The sequence below is a fragment of the Lithobates pipiens genome, unplaced genomic scaffold (genome assembly GCF_037356315.1).
Source record: "Lithobates pipiens isolate NorthernLeopardFrog02 unplaced genomic scaffold, aLitPip1_a1.2 Scaffold_19, whole genome shotgun sequence".
Taxonomy (NCBI): Eukaryota; Metazoa; Chordata; class Amphibia; order Anura; family Ranidae; genus Lithobates; species Lithobates pipiens.
This window is the reverse complement of record NW_027507764.1, coordinates 356,462,966-356,478,853: the sequence shown is the minus strand read 5'-3', so window position 1 is coordinate 356,478,853 and position 15,888 is coordinate 356,462,966. Positions and strand designations below refer to the sequence as shown.

At 40.9% G+C, this 15,888-nt stretch overlaps 1 protein-coding gene across 3 annotated transcripts in view; it reads right to left on the bottom strand.

Moving 5' to 3' along the window:
• Positions 1-15,888, bottom strand: part of PHACTR1 (phosphatase and actin regulator 1) — a 469,458-nt gene that overhangs the window by 409,718 nt on the left and 43,852 nt on the right. For 2 of the 3 annotated variants that reach the window (XM_077492210.1, XM_077492207.1), the window contains exon 3: positions 2,506-2,652. In XM_077492210.1, coding sequence (XP_077348336.1) covers positions 2,506-2,652 — 147 coding nt within the window. Of the gene's footprint in view, positions 1-2,505; positions 2,701-15,888 lie in introns of those variants that run through there. The other variant, XM_077492208.1, reaches the window with a different exon arrangement.

Here is a 15,888-nt window from a genome sequence, read left to right as displayed (position 1 = left end):
AGAACAGCTGGGATTTGGCGACAATGAAAGTTGCTGCAGGTACATACAGTACCTCTGGATGCCTGCAGTTCATAGCAGTCAACACCTTTCAGTATTCTTAAGGTGACAGGGTCTCTTCAAAGCAATATATGTATTTCTTCTTTTCTTTTAATGCCAGTAAGTTAAGATACAATTTTAGGACTGCTGCTATCTAGGCTCAACTGGGTGGCCTAGATCCAAACAACCACACTCTACATGACATAATATATACAGGTATAGTTGGACATATACAGCTTATTCATTTTATTAGTAGTAAAAACACTTCTCTGTTCATTTCAACATAAAGTCAGCTGATCCCTAACTGCATTTTCTAACACAGATCTTGGAACAGAACAGAACAGAACATTTGTAGTAGTAATATATTATTTTTCCTCTTAACTAATTAAAACCATTGTGATTGCTTCTTGCAAAACAGCATGAGCACGACCAAAATACAATACTTGTGAAACTCCAGGTTTGATTGACTCTTCGTGTAGCATTTGTCTCCTAGCCACAGTACTCCAATCACCATGGCAACACATCCTTCATTCAGTCAAGCAGATTTCAAAATATTTCACAATACAATTAACCTTCTACATGGCACTCTGCTTGAAAAAATAAAAAATGGAACCTATACAGCCTTAATATACAGTATCAAAATGATAGAAAACACTCTAAACCACAACAATATACTGTATAAGCTTATTTGTACCTTTTAGGTATTTATGATTCATGATTATTTCCTTTAGCTTTAAGATCTCTGTGGTATTTTCTACTCATTGTAAAAAATAAATAAATAAATAAATAATAAATAAACAAACAAATAAATAAATATATCAATACTGTATATATATATATATATATATATATATATATATATATTATTGTGAAGGCCTCTTCTTGAACAAATATTTAAATAGAAAACATTTCCTTTACTTTATCTGCTCTAGTTAAGTTAGATGAAACATTAACATAAGCTAATTTAGATTTCTAGATGAATCTATAAAACACATGGATTTTTGCTGTAAGCAATAATAATGTGTGTTCCCATTCAGCAATGGCAGCTGATCTGTTCTTATGACCATGACATATAGCAAGTAATGTGTTGAAGCATTATAAGGAGGAAATATTGGATTATAAAGTGTTCTGCAGGCAATATTTAAATTAACAATCATTTTATTCTTATCTACTCTCAAATGTAACACTAATACAAGCTAATTCAGAATCTCAATGCTAAAACTCAAGGATTTTGCTGTCAGCAATATTTATGTGTGTACACATTCAGCAGCTGATCTGTTCCTATGACATATAGTAAGTGCTGTAATGTGTTGATGAATTATAAGGAGGGAACATTGGACCACAAAGTGATCAGCAAGCAGTATTTTAAAAAAAGTGTCTTCTTGACCTTATCTGCTCTGGTTAAATCAGATGGAACACTAATATACGCTAATTCAGATTTCTGCATTGATAAAAACTCAGGGATTTTGCTGTCAGCAATATTAATGTGTGTTTTCACATTCATCACTAGCAGCTGATCTGTTCCTATGACATTTAGTAAGTCATTTGTTGATGCATTATAAGGAGGAAACATTAGACCACAAAGTGATCAGCAAAGCAGTATTAAGTATCTTGACCTTATCTGCCCTAGTTAAATCAGATAGAACACTAATATGAGCTAATTCGGATTTCTAAATAAATCCATAAAACTCAGGGATTTTGCTGCCAGCAATACTAATATGTGCCCACGTTCAGCACTAGCAGCTGATCTTTTTTCTAGTACCATGATGAGGCATTTTAACACTTGCTATCCATTCTCCTGTTGAAATCACAGCAGTGTCCTTTCATGACTTAGAACACATTATCAGTGACAGTCCCCCTGCTTTGCCCTTTCTACAATCATGATTCCTTCCTCTGTGTCATTGTCGGTAGGTGACATTTAACACACACCTATGTGAAACACACAACAGGACAAGTTTGAATTAATTTTAACGTTTTAATGAATGTTCTCATCGGAAACACGAGAGCAGATCCATATAGCTGCAGCGCTGCCACCTTTGTAAGTCAGCCCTGGGACTTTTGACATGTTGGTCCAGAGACTGTCAGCTGTCAATGGTCACTGACACAAAGGAGCGCTGCAGGAGCTAAGGAGTAGATCAGCACCAGCAGGGTGGACAGCTCCAGAGGTGCCCGGCCGGGTTGATCAGCACCATCAGGGTGGACAGCTCTAGAGGTGCCCGGTCGGAGTTAGTTGATCAGCACCATCACTGTGGACAGCTCCAGATGAGCCCTAGCGGAGCGGATCAGCACCATCAGTGTGGACAGCTCCAGAGGAGCGGATCAGCACCATCAATGTGGACAGCTCCAGAGGAGCCCAGTTGAGTGGATCAGCACCGCCAGCGTGGACAGCTCCAGAGGAGCCCCGGCGGAGCAGATCAACACCGGCAGGATGGACAGCTCCTGGGGGGGGGGGGGGGGGGATCGTCTTACCTGTCTGCAGGTTCAGAGAGATCCTAGCCTCAGCCAGATAAGGGGTGTCACTTTTTGACCGGACTCTTCTGATGGGTCGCCGATCAGTCTCCTCCTCTGAAGATGCCGCCATTAAGGGGTGCACGGTGTACAGGGTCGCCCGGCGAGCTAATACAGTGGGTCAATCAAAACCAAAAAAAAAAAAAAAGAGAGGGGGGGGCAAGGAAGAGAAGAAGGTGCCAAGGAGGAGGGGGAGAGAGAGGGGAGAGAGAGAAGAAAAGACACATACATAGGAAGAGAAAGAGAGAATAGTGGGGGGAGGGGAGAGGAAAAAAAAAAAGGCAGAAAGAGACAGCAGAAGGGGAGGAGGGAAAAAGAGAAAATACGTTAAGGATTTGAATGTAGATGGGAACAGGAGGAGAGAGCAGCAGTGAGCAGGAGGTGAGGAAATCCCTCCCCCAGCTCAGCTGCAACAACAGACCTACTTGTCACAGCTTACCATTGCACCCTTATGCCTCTGCTGGCCGTGCAAGGGTTAATGTCTGAACACTGGAGCTGCATGGCAGCAGAGGGTTAATGCTGAACCTTCCATGACAAAGCTGATCGTGTGAGCCGGGTAGTAAGGCACACAGATACATTGCATGAATGGACACACTCTGACAGCAGGGGATGCTGCTGGACACATTACAGACACACCAGCAAGCAAGAGGCATGCCTCTCCAGTCTCCAGCAAACAGCAAAATCACAGGCTGCTGTGGACACACTCTGACATAAAAGATGATATGTAGATTAATCTATGAAGATCCTCAGGAACTGTTCAGTTGCATAATAATAATGACTTCACAATTTAGTCATAGGCAGAAATAGCTGTAATATTTGTGGTTAAATGTTACCATCATTGTCATACGTTTTATAAAAGCTGATATTCTGTAATGTACAAATCCAGAGCTATTTAACAATGGCTGTAATGGTTCACTGTTTTGCAAATTGCCTTACTGGATAAGCTGTATTCCATATAGATCAAAAATCGAAATAATACGTATTAAGCATTGTGCTGGTATTAGTTTTGCATGACTATGATCCAAAACTTAAATTGAAAAAACATATACTAATAACAATAACATAATATTTATAATACTGCTATTATTTATATACATAGTATTATTATTATTATTATGAGTAGAAGTAGTAGTATTCATATTATTATTAGTAGTAGTAGTAATAATAATACTACTAATAATAATATTATGTAGTAGTATTTCAACATTAATACTTCTAAAGAATACTTTAACTAAAATAAATTTGTAGCCTGCACTTGCTGACCTCCCCTTGAAAATGTTACTTGCCTGGTGGTCATACTGTTTCCTTAAAGTGTATCTAAACCCAAAAACAAAAATGAATTTTATTGCAGCTTACCAACCCCAAAATGTGGTGATTGTACTCTTTTTTTAGGCTTTCCACCCTTAATTTTACCTGGTGATCCAGCCAGTAACACATTTCCTGTCTTAGGGAGGCTCCACTCTGGATGGAGGAGCAACAGAGACACCTTTGGACTTAACTAGCAAATTAAAGCCACACTCCAGCTAAAAGTTACAGTTTTACAAAAATTGTGATAAAGGATATCTATCTATCTATCTATCTATCTATCTATCTATCTATCTATCTATCTATCTATCTATCTATCTATCTATTTATCTATCTCTCTCTCTCTCTCTCTCTCTCTCTCTCTCTCTCTCTATATATATATAGATATATATATATCTATATTTATATCTATATATATATATATATATATATATATATATATATATATATATATATATCTGTAACTGCTTAAAAACTGTTAGCTGGAGTGTATCTATCTATCTATCTATCTATCTATCTATCTATCTATCTATCTATCTATCTATCTATCTATCTATCTATCTATCCATCTATATATATATATATATTTCTATCTATCTATCTATCTATCTATCTATCTATCTATCTATCTATATATATATATATATATATATATATATATATATATATATATATATATATGTGTGTGTGTAATGTTACTGCTTAAAAACTGTTAGCTGGAGTGTATCTATCTATCTATGTATATATCTATATATATATATATATATATATATATATATATATATATATATATATATATATATATATATATATATATATATATATATATATATATATATATATATATATATATATATATAGATAGATAGATAGATAGATAGATAGATAGATATAGATATATAATGGCCATTGTAAGCACCCCTGTGCCATTGGTAAATGGTTTGTCTTACCCCTCTAACTGCCATTTTTTCTTAACAGCTTGGTCTGTTAAAGTGGTAGTAAACTATCTCTTTAACCCCTGCAGATTAATGTCATAATATGTGGTGTGCATGGGAGTTCTAATTGCAGCACAATGCTCTGAATGGACTGCATGCATGGGTGTGCCATCCATTCAGAGCACAGTGCACATGCACTGGTGACATCACAGGCCACTATAAATATACATATCTCCTAAACGGTGCATGTTTAGGAGATATTCACAGTAGCTGCTGGTAAGCTTTTTATGGGCTTACCTGTAGGTACAAATGAAAAAATAGGAACTTTACTGTCGCTTTAAGGGAAGTTCAAAACCAAAAGACTTACTGGCTAAATAACCAAGTGTAGATAGAGGAAATAAAAGCTTAAAACTGAAAACTAATGCAGCCACCACATGTTTGGTCTCTAACCTAGAACTTTTATGAGCTGACTGCTAAATTCACTCCAATTTTACCAGCTGCATGCTTGTTACTGACCAGTGACAATGTTGTGACATTAGGTTATAAATTATTGAAGCCAGAGTCAGCCAGGCAAATATCATTTTCAGCCTACATATTTGCTCCATTACAGGTTTCTTTAATACTATTTTGATATAAGTTACAAAACCTCTGCCTGCTTTACTCAATTGTGTATTGCAGTAGCCACAAAGATAAACTTATAAGTAGTAATGAGCTCCTGGGAGGCTGGCTGCTGTGGCAATAGAAGAACAAAAACTGAGAGAGGCACCTTTGTCTGAAAAACCAGGCACAGAAATACATGTGCATGAGTGCATATTTACTGTTTTGTACAATGTTACAAAAATGACAGACAAATTAAATAATAAAATTACCATAAACATATTATTTACTTATAAAGAGTTGAAAGCAGAAATAAATGTAAATACATCTAAGACTCTTGAAAAGTATTTAGTATCTGAAACACTACCCAGTCATACCACACACACCAGCAGCTCTCCTAACAGTACAAAGACTTAATTGACAAGACAATAGCTAAATCAGTCTAAAAAGGTATAATTAGGTAAACACAGCTAAATATCTCCGCTATCACAACACTGCAGACAAGGCTGGTTTAAAACAACAAAATGTTCTCTAATTTGCCTTTTTTGGTCTGTTAAATATACCGCAGGAGGCATGTTCAATAAGTGCCAAAAAATACCTGTAAATCCTGTGCTGCACTGTTATAAATCAAAATTGTTCCCAGTTCTCTCTGTGGACAACACACCATCTCTGATATATGGCATGGACTTGAGGGGAAGAATATGAGTTCTGTCATCCTAGCACACTTCCTGTTTTAGGGTGACACTGTTGACCTCCCCATACAGGCGTTGTCACCCTAGGACACGAAGAGTGTTACTGACATAATCACCAGGTAACAATAAAGCCTGCAGAAAGAAAACTAAGGCAACTGCAGCCTGCACCATCTAAGGACTGATATATATATATATATATATATATATATATATATATATATATATATATATATATATATATATATATATATATATATATATATATATATAGTAGTGGTAAGACAAACCCATGGAAATTAACTGCTTTTCTGCATTAATTTGCCATAAAATGTGATCCTCATTTAAGTCACTACAATTGACAAACATAATGTGCTTAAGATGAAAACACACAAACACTTCTAATTTTTTGTGTCTTTATTGAGCTCACCCATTAATCATTCCAAGTACTGCAGGAAAATGTAACTGAAACCTTGGAGTTAATAACTGGTCGAACCTCCTTTGGCAGCAAGCACTTTCGGTAGCTCTTGATCATACCTTCACAAACAAAATATCCTAAAGAATAATGTCAGGGTGGCTGTCTGCCAGCTGAAGCTTAGTAGAAGTTGGGTGATGCAGCAGAACAATGAGCGTAACCATCAAAGCAAATCAACCAAAGACTGGCTTCAGAAAAAAAAGAAAATGCACCTTTTGGAGCTGCCCAGTAAGAGTCCAGACCTTAACCCCATAGAGAATTGTGGAATGACCTTAAGAGAGCCATTCACACCAGACATCCTACAAATGTGTCTAAGCTGAAGCAGTTTTGTAGAGGAATGGTCAAAAAATCCCCCCCGAACATTGTGCAGGTATGATCCAGAGCTACCCAAAGTGCTTGCTTGAAGTCATTGCTGCCAAAGAAGGTTAAACCAGCTATTAACTCCAAGGGTTCACTTTCCTTTTCCCCCAGCATTGTGAATGTTTAATGGGTGTGCTCAATAAAGACACCATTGGGGTTATTTATGAAAGGCAAATCCACTTTGCACTAAAAGTGCACTTGGACTTGGTGCAGTCACTGTAGATCCGAGTGGGACATGCAAGGAAAATAATAAACAGCATTTTAGCTTGCACATGATTGGATAATAAAATCAGCAGAGATTCCCCTCATTTCAGAGCTTCCCCTCAGATCTGAAGCGATCTACAGTGACTGCACTTCCAAGTGGACTTTCAAGTGCACTTGTAGTGCACTTGTAGTGCAAATTATAGTTGCCTTTAGTAAATAAACCCCATTGTTTGTGTCTATTGTTGTGACTTAGGTGAGGATCAGATCAAATTTTATGGCAAATTACTGCAGAAAACTAGTTCATTCCAAAGGATTCACATACCTTTTCTTGCCACTGTGTCTGACAACCCATCACCATAGTCAACAGAATGAGAAGGGAGTGAGAGTGAAGACCAACCATAACCGTGCTTTGTGTGACCAATTCCTGCCATATTTGATGTCCAAACCTTTTAGATATTGCACATGGTAATGTTAAGGCATAGAAGTATTCGGGGTTATTTACTAAAGGCAAATCCACTTTGCACTGCAAATATACTTGGAAGTAAAGTCACTGTAGATCCGAGGAGGACATGCAAGGAAAATAAAAAACAGCATTTTAGCTTGCACATGATTGGATGATAAAATCAGCAGAGTTTCCACTCATTTCAGATCTACCCCTTAGATTTAGAGAGACTGTACTTCCAAGTGCACTTGCAGTGCAAAGTGGATTTGCCGTTAGGAAAATATAGTATATTTAGTATATAGTATAGTATATTTTGAACGTTACATGTAGATATTTCCTGGATTATTCAATATTAAAACAACCTAAAGAAGAATACATGTGTGCAATTAATGACGATTCAAAGAAACTAGTTAGATTTCAGTGTATTGCCACTAGGGTAAAAAGAAAATTCTGGTTGCTATGGGCTCCTTGCGCAATATGGGCTCTTTGCTGAAAAAGCTCCCTGTTGGTAGGGGAGCTGGTCATTCAGGGAGGATTATATCACTGAGTGTGTGCAGAGGAGGATAATTGGGTGATTTTTCCAAGGTTTCCAGAGGGGAGCTGTGAGGTGAAGTCTGCTGCTATGCCAGTGGTGGGTTCACAAGGACATTACAATTACAGGGAAACTTTGGGGGATTTACTAAAATAGGTGTGCACAGAACCTGGTGTAGCTGTGCATAGTAACCAGTCATCTTCTAACTTCAGCTTTGTTTAATTACACTTACACTGACAATAAAACATGAAAGCTGATTGGTTACTATACACAGCTGCACCAGATTCCATGTGCACCAGTTTTAGTTGATATCCCACCATGTGTTACTGAACTGAGTTTATGGAGGGCAACTGTGTGCACAGAGAATATGCTGAATTGGAGATAGAGGGAGAGTTATTTTCAGGGACACTACTCGGCTGCATTGGGAGTGGAGAAAATAATATTACCAGGTGCAAGATGATTCCGAGCCAGTAATAGAAGCATCACACAAAGGCATTACCAGGGTGATTGTGCTGATTATTTGGGGGGGGGGGGCAGTGCCAGTTGTTGGGACACTGCTGAGCTAGGAATGGGGTGGCATTACCAGTGACACCATGCAAAGACAACAATCAAAATATAAGAGGGGTTCACATTTTCACTGTATTTAAGACCAAAAACTAAAGATACTTTATTTATTTTTCAAATCTAAATGAAATTATTACATTTATAGCACATCCCCATACAGCATGAAGAATCATTTGTCCACTTTTTTTGTACTAGCATGTAGTTGCATTCAGGCATCCTAAGCAAATGGGTATGCATCAGTTGTACAAACTCACACACAACCAAGTTTCACGGGTTTGCAGGGACAGTGCACAGCCCTAGACATACATTCTCTGTGTTGGGGGTCATGCTCCTGTCCTTGCACACCTGTCAAACTTTGCTCTGTCGGTGAGCCGAGTCAAGTATAGCCGATGAATGTCCATTCACTTTTATAGGCTGTCTCCATTCAGCTACACACTAGTACAAAAATATACATAACAAGCTCTTTACACTGTATGAAGTTCTGCGCCCATGTGAATGAGCGCATGATGTCATCAGGGAAGGCCTATGTTTATGCATCAATGGTTGGTATTGTGGCTAATATCTGAGAGAAGTATGCATTAGGGCCTATTCACACCTGGGCATTGTGGCAACACACAGCAATGCACCTGCTCTGTGTGTGGTGTGTTGTGGTGCCATTCATTGTGCACAGCATCCCAATGTACTGTAAACTAGACATCAATGCACAATGCATCACAACACAACACAACATACTTAACCTGCATTGTGGTGTGCTGCATTGCTAAAAAAGTATCATGTTCTTCCATCCTTTGTCCGAAGTTGTGCCATTGTCAGGACCACCAGATATGAAAGTATGACCCAGGGTCTGGACAGATGAAAAAAAGCAGGTTGAGTATTGTTTGGGTAAGGTGGTCAACCTGGTTGGCACCATGTGCCAGTGATAAAAGACATTGTAGTTGGTCTCAACTGCCGCAGCACACCTGGAACTAGACTTGGTGGTACAACATATTTGAGTCAAGTCTTGTGGATCTAATTGCATTACTAGGTTCCCCTCCCAGGTGTTCATGTAAGGGGGTGGTTCAGGTGAAAATCTAGAAATTAAAATAGTGTACAAAAGTGAGATTAGGTCTGGGTACATTTGGATTCAAAAGGGATAAGGCCTAGTCTGTCTCCCCATAGCTTTATTGTGGAGGAGATATAATGTTTAACTTGTAGGTATCAAACCAATTGTGTCCACTAAAAATGGTGGAAATCTTTCAGGTCTGCAAAGGATTTTATACCATTGGCAGTCACCAAGTTATGAAAATGCATCAGTTTCAGGGTGGTCCAATGCTTGAAAGCCTGCAGGGATTCAAAGCCTGGTGAAAAGGCTGTATTATGTAGAGAAGACAGTAATAGTAAATGTGGAGAAGGTAATTCTCTAGAATATTAGAGATTGTCCTGCAGAGAATGGTGAGAAATAGGATTGGAAATTAAGGCTCTATCTCATGGGTGTAACAACAACAAGTAATGGTGTGCAAATTTCTGCTTCCAGGTACATCCACAAGGATGTTATGGAACTAGCATGATAGCTTAGAAATGTGTGCTGCCTGGGATCCCCAAGCCTAAGCAAGGTTGGGTCTGAAATAAAATCTGGCTCATGATTGAAGTTTTGTCATTACATAAAGTGAATCTCTTGCTTTTGCATATTGTTCAAGGTGGAGTAATCTAGGCAGGTAGGTAATTTTTTTTAAATCAAAATAAAGTTTATTGAGCATAAAAGTCAATACAGAATATTACACATTAAACATCTGGTGCAACTGGCACCAACCATTGTTGGGAAGACATACATGGTTTATCTGACATACATATCTAAGTATACATCTTTATATTTTAAGTCTTTTGTACAAAAGTATAAGTACGCCCAAGATTCCTCTGATGTAAGTAATAGGGATGATAGAAGGTTAACCCTGTGGCTCTATTATGATGCAGCAGCGGCCCTAAGTTGTACAAGTGTAGCGGTTTTCTATCCACATGTCCCATATCTTTTGGAATTTGTCTGGGCATCTGCGGTGAGAGTATAGGACTTTCTTATACGGTAGTGTGAGATTCACAGCCCTTTTCTACTGCTGAGCCATAGGAGACATGGGTCTAAGCCATAGTTTGGCTATCTGCATCCTGGCAGTAAAGAGAGTTTTCTGCAAGAATACTGTAAGGTATTTCTCTTCTTTGGGTATGGGAAGAAGACCGAGAATGCATTGACGTGGGCACAGTGTTAAGGGGGATTCAATTTGATCATGCAGGAATTTGATGATCTGTGCCCAGTATTGATGGATAGGTGGGCAAGACCAGATGAGGCGGTAGAAGGTGCTGTTGGTGTCACCGCATGTGGGACATGTAGGATCAGTATTCGGTTTATATTTAGACTGTCGAGCGAGTATGTATGATCTGTGGAGAATATTAAGGTGGGTAAGTCTGTCGGAGAGTTTGGGTGATACTTTTTTAGGTGTTTCTAATATTTCCCCCCACTGTTCATCCTCAATTTCCCCGAGGTCCGCCTCCCACTTTGTCTTCAATTGATATGCATGGGCTGTAGCTCTGGGGGTGAGGAGGTGCGTGTATAGAAGGGAAATTAGTTTCTTGGGGTCATCACCAAGTACCAAGTCCGCTAGGGTCACTGATTCTAATACCGGGGTAGAGCTCCTGAACTGAGTCTGGACGGCATGATGGATCTGCAAGTAGCGAAAAAATGTGTGGTTAGGGAGGTCAAATTCCTCCTTGAGGTTCTGGAACATCTTGATGGTGTAGTTGGTAAAGAGTTGAGATAGTTATATGATCCTCCGAGCTATCCATATTTTGTGATCCGGGATGCTCAGTAACTCCGGGAGATGAGGGCTCTCCCATAGAGGTGTATGGGCATGCAGGTGGGTTAGCATGTGCTGCTTGTCACCTAAGTGCAAGAGACCCTGGTGCTTGCAGAAGATAATCTGAAAAGGGTGGACCACAACATCCGTGGCCACCATGCACACTAGAGAGGAATATCTCAGTTTATTGTGCTTGTTAAGGTAGTAAAAGTGGGACAGTTGGGAAGCGAGGTAGTATAGTGCCAGGTCAGGAAGAGCAGTGCTGCCTAGGTGGGTAGGGCATTTAAGGGTCTGCCACGCTAATTTGTGCCTGGAAGAGCCCCATACAAATGTGTTTAGGATAGATTCCATGTTCCTAAACATATGGGCCGGGACATAGAGTGGGGCATGTCAGAAGAGGTAGAGTAGTTTGGGAAGGAGAATCATTTTTACTAGGTTGAGCCGGCCCATGACCCCAGGAGGGAGTCTGGACCAGACCTGAGTTTTGCATTTCAGAAGTTCAATAAGTGGTTCCAGGTTTAAGTGAATGTACTCTGTGAGGGCACGGGAGCATTGTACACCCAAGTATTTAATTTGGTCGGTGCGCACTAGGGGTAGGGCTGCCTGCGTTTTCGTGGGAACGGTAATGTCTATGGGAAGAATTTGGAATTTGGACCAATTTATCTGGTGTCCCGAGAAGGTTCCAAAGCTTTGAATTAGGTGTAGAGCTGCTGTCAAGGAAGGGCCTGCATCCTCCAGGTAGAGCAGCATGTCGTCCACATAGAGGCTGATCACCTCAGTCACTTGACCCATACGGAGAATTTCGGTGATGGCAATGGCCAGGGGTTCCATGGCCAGTGCATTTAGGATGGGCAAGATGGGGCAGCCCTGGCGGGTACCACGGGACAGAGGCAAGGGGTTAGATATCTGACCATTTACTTGGAATGCTGGCAGTGGGGGCTTGATAGAGGAGCTGGAGCCAGCTAACAAACCTGGGGCCAAAGCCAAATCTACATAGGCACTCCCATAGGTAGCCCCACTGCACCGAATCAAACGCCTTGGTGGCGTCTAAACTGACCACTACCCTTGTGCCGGTGTTATCATGGGGGGCCTGGAGGTTCAAGAATAACCTTCTGAGGTTGAATGCTGTGTTCTTATTGGGCATGAAGACAGTTTGGTCTGCATGGATGAGGTTGAGTATTACTTTGTTGAGTCTGAGGGCAAGAATTTTGGCCAATATTTTAACATCCAGTTGCAGTAGGGAGATAGGGTGGTACGATTTGGGGCATAGGGGATCTTTGCCTGGCTTCAGCATAAGGACCATCAGGGCCTCGCTCATGGGTGGGAGTCTGCGGTTTCAAATATGTGGGAGTACAATGCATGGAGTTTGGGGAGAAGGATTTCTTGGAATTTGGAGTAGAATTCTAGGGGGAGGCCAGGGGCTTTAGATGGTGGCAGGCATGCTATGGCTTCCGCAATACATTCCTCCATTATGGGGACTTCAAGGAGCTCTACCTGAGGGTCCGTGAGGGTGGGGCATGCAATTCACACGGTGGGCGATTGGCTCTTGAAGTGTACAAACCAGCATAGAAACGTCTAAATTCATGGGCCACTTCCACCGGGTCCGTCAGAGTGGTCCCAGCATCTGATATAAGCTGGACCACTACTGGGGGGCTATGATCTAGATGGGCCATGTATTCCAGGAGATTCCCTGCCCTCTCACCATGCTCATATGTTTTTTGTTTGCTAAAAAAGATTCTCTTCTTGGCCTTTTCAAAATGTAAGTGATCTGTGAGCCTGGATTGCAGGCGTAGTTTGGCTGAGTTCAAGGCTTTGGGATGCACAAGGAACCCCTGCTCTAGAGAGTCCAGCGCCTCCTCAGCTTGTTGTAGGGCAGGCTTTGAGGAGGCTTTATGCCTATTCATGTGAGTTGTCAGTATCATGCGAGCATGTAATTTGAAGGCCTCCCAAACCATACCAGTCGAGGTCAAACCCGCATTGGACTGTAAATAGTGAGCACACTCTCGTTGGACGGCCTCCAAATCAGTGAGGACCGTAAACCAGAATGGGTTCAGTCTCCATATACGAAACGTTGGGGTAGAGGGCAAGCGGAGCTTAGCCCAATATGGTGAGTGATCCGATAGGATCCTGGTACTGAACCCGACTTCCTGTAGGTGTGGGGTCAGCGTGGGAGATAGCATAATCATGTCTATACGTGACATGGCGGTCTGGGATGAGGTAAAACAGGAATATACTTTTGTGTTGGGGTGTTTAAGTCTCCATATGTCAGTCATGGCAAATTCTAGAAGAAACTTGGCAATAAGGATGGCAATTCTCCTAGAGTTGTTTGTGTAGGGGGCTTGGTACAAACAGCCCACCCACGTTTTTTTGAGGAACATCTGCAGCAGACCTGTTATGTGGGTCTTCACTAGTAGGGATGAGCCGAACACCCCCCGGTTCGGTTCGCACCAGAACTTTCGAACGGACCCCAAATTCGAACGAACGTTAGAACCCCATTGAAGTCTATGGGACTCGAACGTTCGAAATGAAAAGTGCTAATTTTAACGGCTAATATGCAAGATACTGTCCTAAAAAGGGTTTGGGGACCTGACTCCTGCCCCAGGGGACATGGGTCAATGCAAAAAAAAGTTTTAAAAACGGCCGTTTTGGCGGGAGCACTGATTTTAATGACGATTAAAGTGAAAAAAAAAAAGTGAAATATTCCTTTAAATATCGTGCCTGGGGGGTGTCTGTAGTACGCCTGTGAAGTGCCACGTCTTTCCCGTGTTTAGAACAGTCCCTGCCCAAAATGACATTAAACGGAAATAACACCATTTAAAACTGCTTGCGGTTTTAATGTTATATCTGGTTCCTGCAATATGGTTGAAAATCATTGAGAAAAATGGCATGGGTAGCCCTCCCTGCCCATTACCAGCCTATTTGGGTCTTGTACGCATATTAAGGGGAACCCTGTACCCATATTAAAAAAAGGAAATGCGTGTGGCCCCCAGGCCCTATATACTCAGAACAGCAGTATACAGGCGGTGCAAACAAGACAGGGACTGTGTAGGTTTGTTGTGTTAAGTTGAATCTGTTTGTAATTTTCAACTGGTACATTTTTAAAGTGTAGCTCCAGTCAAAAAAAACTATTTTTAAGCTTTTTGGAAAACATAGGGAAGGGTTATCACCCCTGTATAATTTGTTTTGTCGTCCATCTTTTTTCATCTCACTTGCTGTTGTCTCCTTCCGTTTGCAAGTAGGAGATGTTTGTAAGTTGGATGTTTGAAAGTAGGGGCCTGCCCTATATGCTCTGCAGAAATGGCGGAACAAGGTGTTGGTTTTGCCACAACATTGTAAGCCCTCAAAGTGACTCTTGGTGGGCGCTGGAGCGCCCTGCTGTGAACGATTATATCAAGAATTGTAATTACATGCCATTGTTGAACAGTGGTAGAAAAATTGACCTTTGGTGGTTGTGGTCCTCACCGTTACTCTGGGAGGGCACAGGAAGGGGGCCCTCCTGTGAAATATTATATCAAGAATTGTAATTACATGTCCCTGTTAAACAGGGGCAGAAAAATTTGGCCTTAGGCACTGCTGCTGGTGCCACCACACTGCAACCTCTTCCATATACTCTAGTTTTATTGCAGGAATTAGCCCTGCTGCAAAGCATTGCATCAAAAATTGTACTTAAACGCCCCTGTTAAACAGGGGCAGAAAAATTGGGCCTTAGGCACTGGTGCTGGTGCCACCACACTGCAACCTCTGCCATATAATTACAAATTACATTTGTTCTGCCTATGAAGCAATAAAATATTAATTTAAGTGGGAGTTTAATGTAGTGGTACTGGAGAAAAGAAAGAAGAATGCAATAGGAAAATAATTAGAATGCATAATTTGCTGGATCCATTGGGCTCCCAAAATGTTTTCTCTACCTCTTCATTATTTGACTTAAATACCCACTATCTTTTTCTATTAGGCCTTTTCCCCCTTACTGTGTGAAGCCAGATATACCCACGTAAATCCCCAAACTAGATCCCACATCCCCACTGTTAGGAGTACCACGGACCCAGGGGACCACCAGTCTCCTCCAATCCTCTCTGCTGACGTCCACCTTTTTTTTTACCATAGCCCATCCAATAGGAAGTGGCTACAACAGGCAGGGGTGTGGATTTTATCTCTGAGAGGGGCTTTAAATGAAAAGTATAACATACAGTGGCAGTGCGTCCGTAAAGGGCGCAGGAGCGCTGCCCCCTCTCTTCTGTCACCGCTCTATCACCATAGATAGATTCATGCCTTGCATGAATCTATTTATAGTCCCCGCTGACACCCCCTATTCAGGTGTCTGGCCCCTTTTCTGGCGCTGGGCACCTGAATTATAGTGATGTTTTTTTTTTTGGAAGCACCTGATTAGAGCCGTAGACTCTAATAGGCACCCAAAAA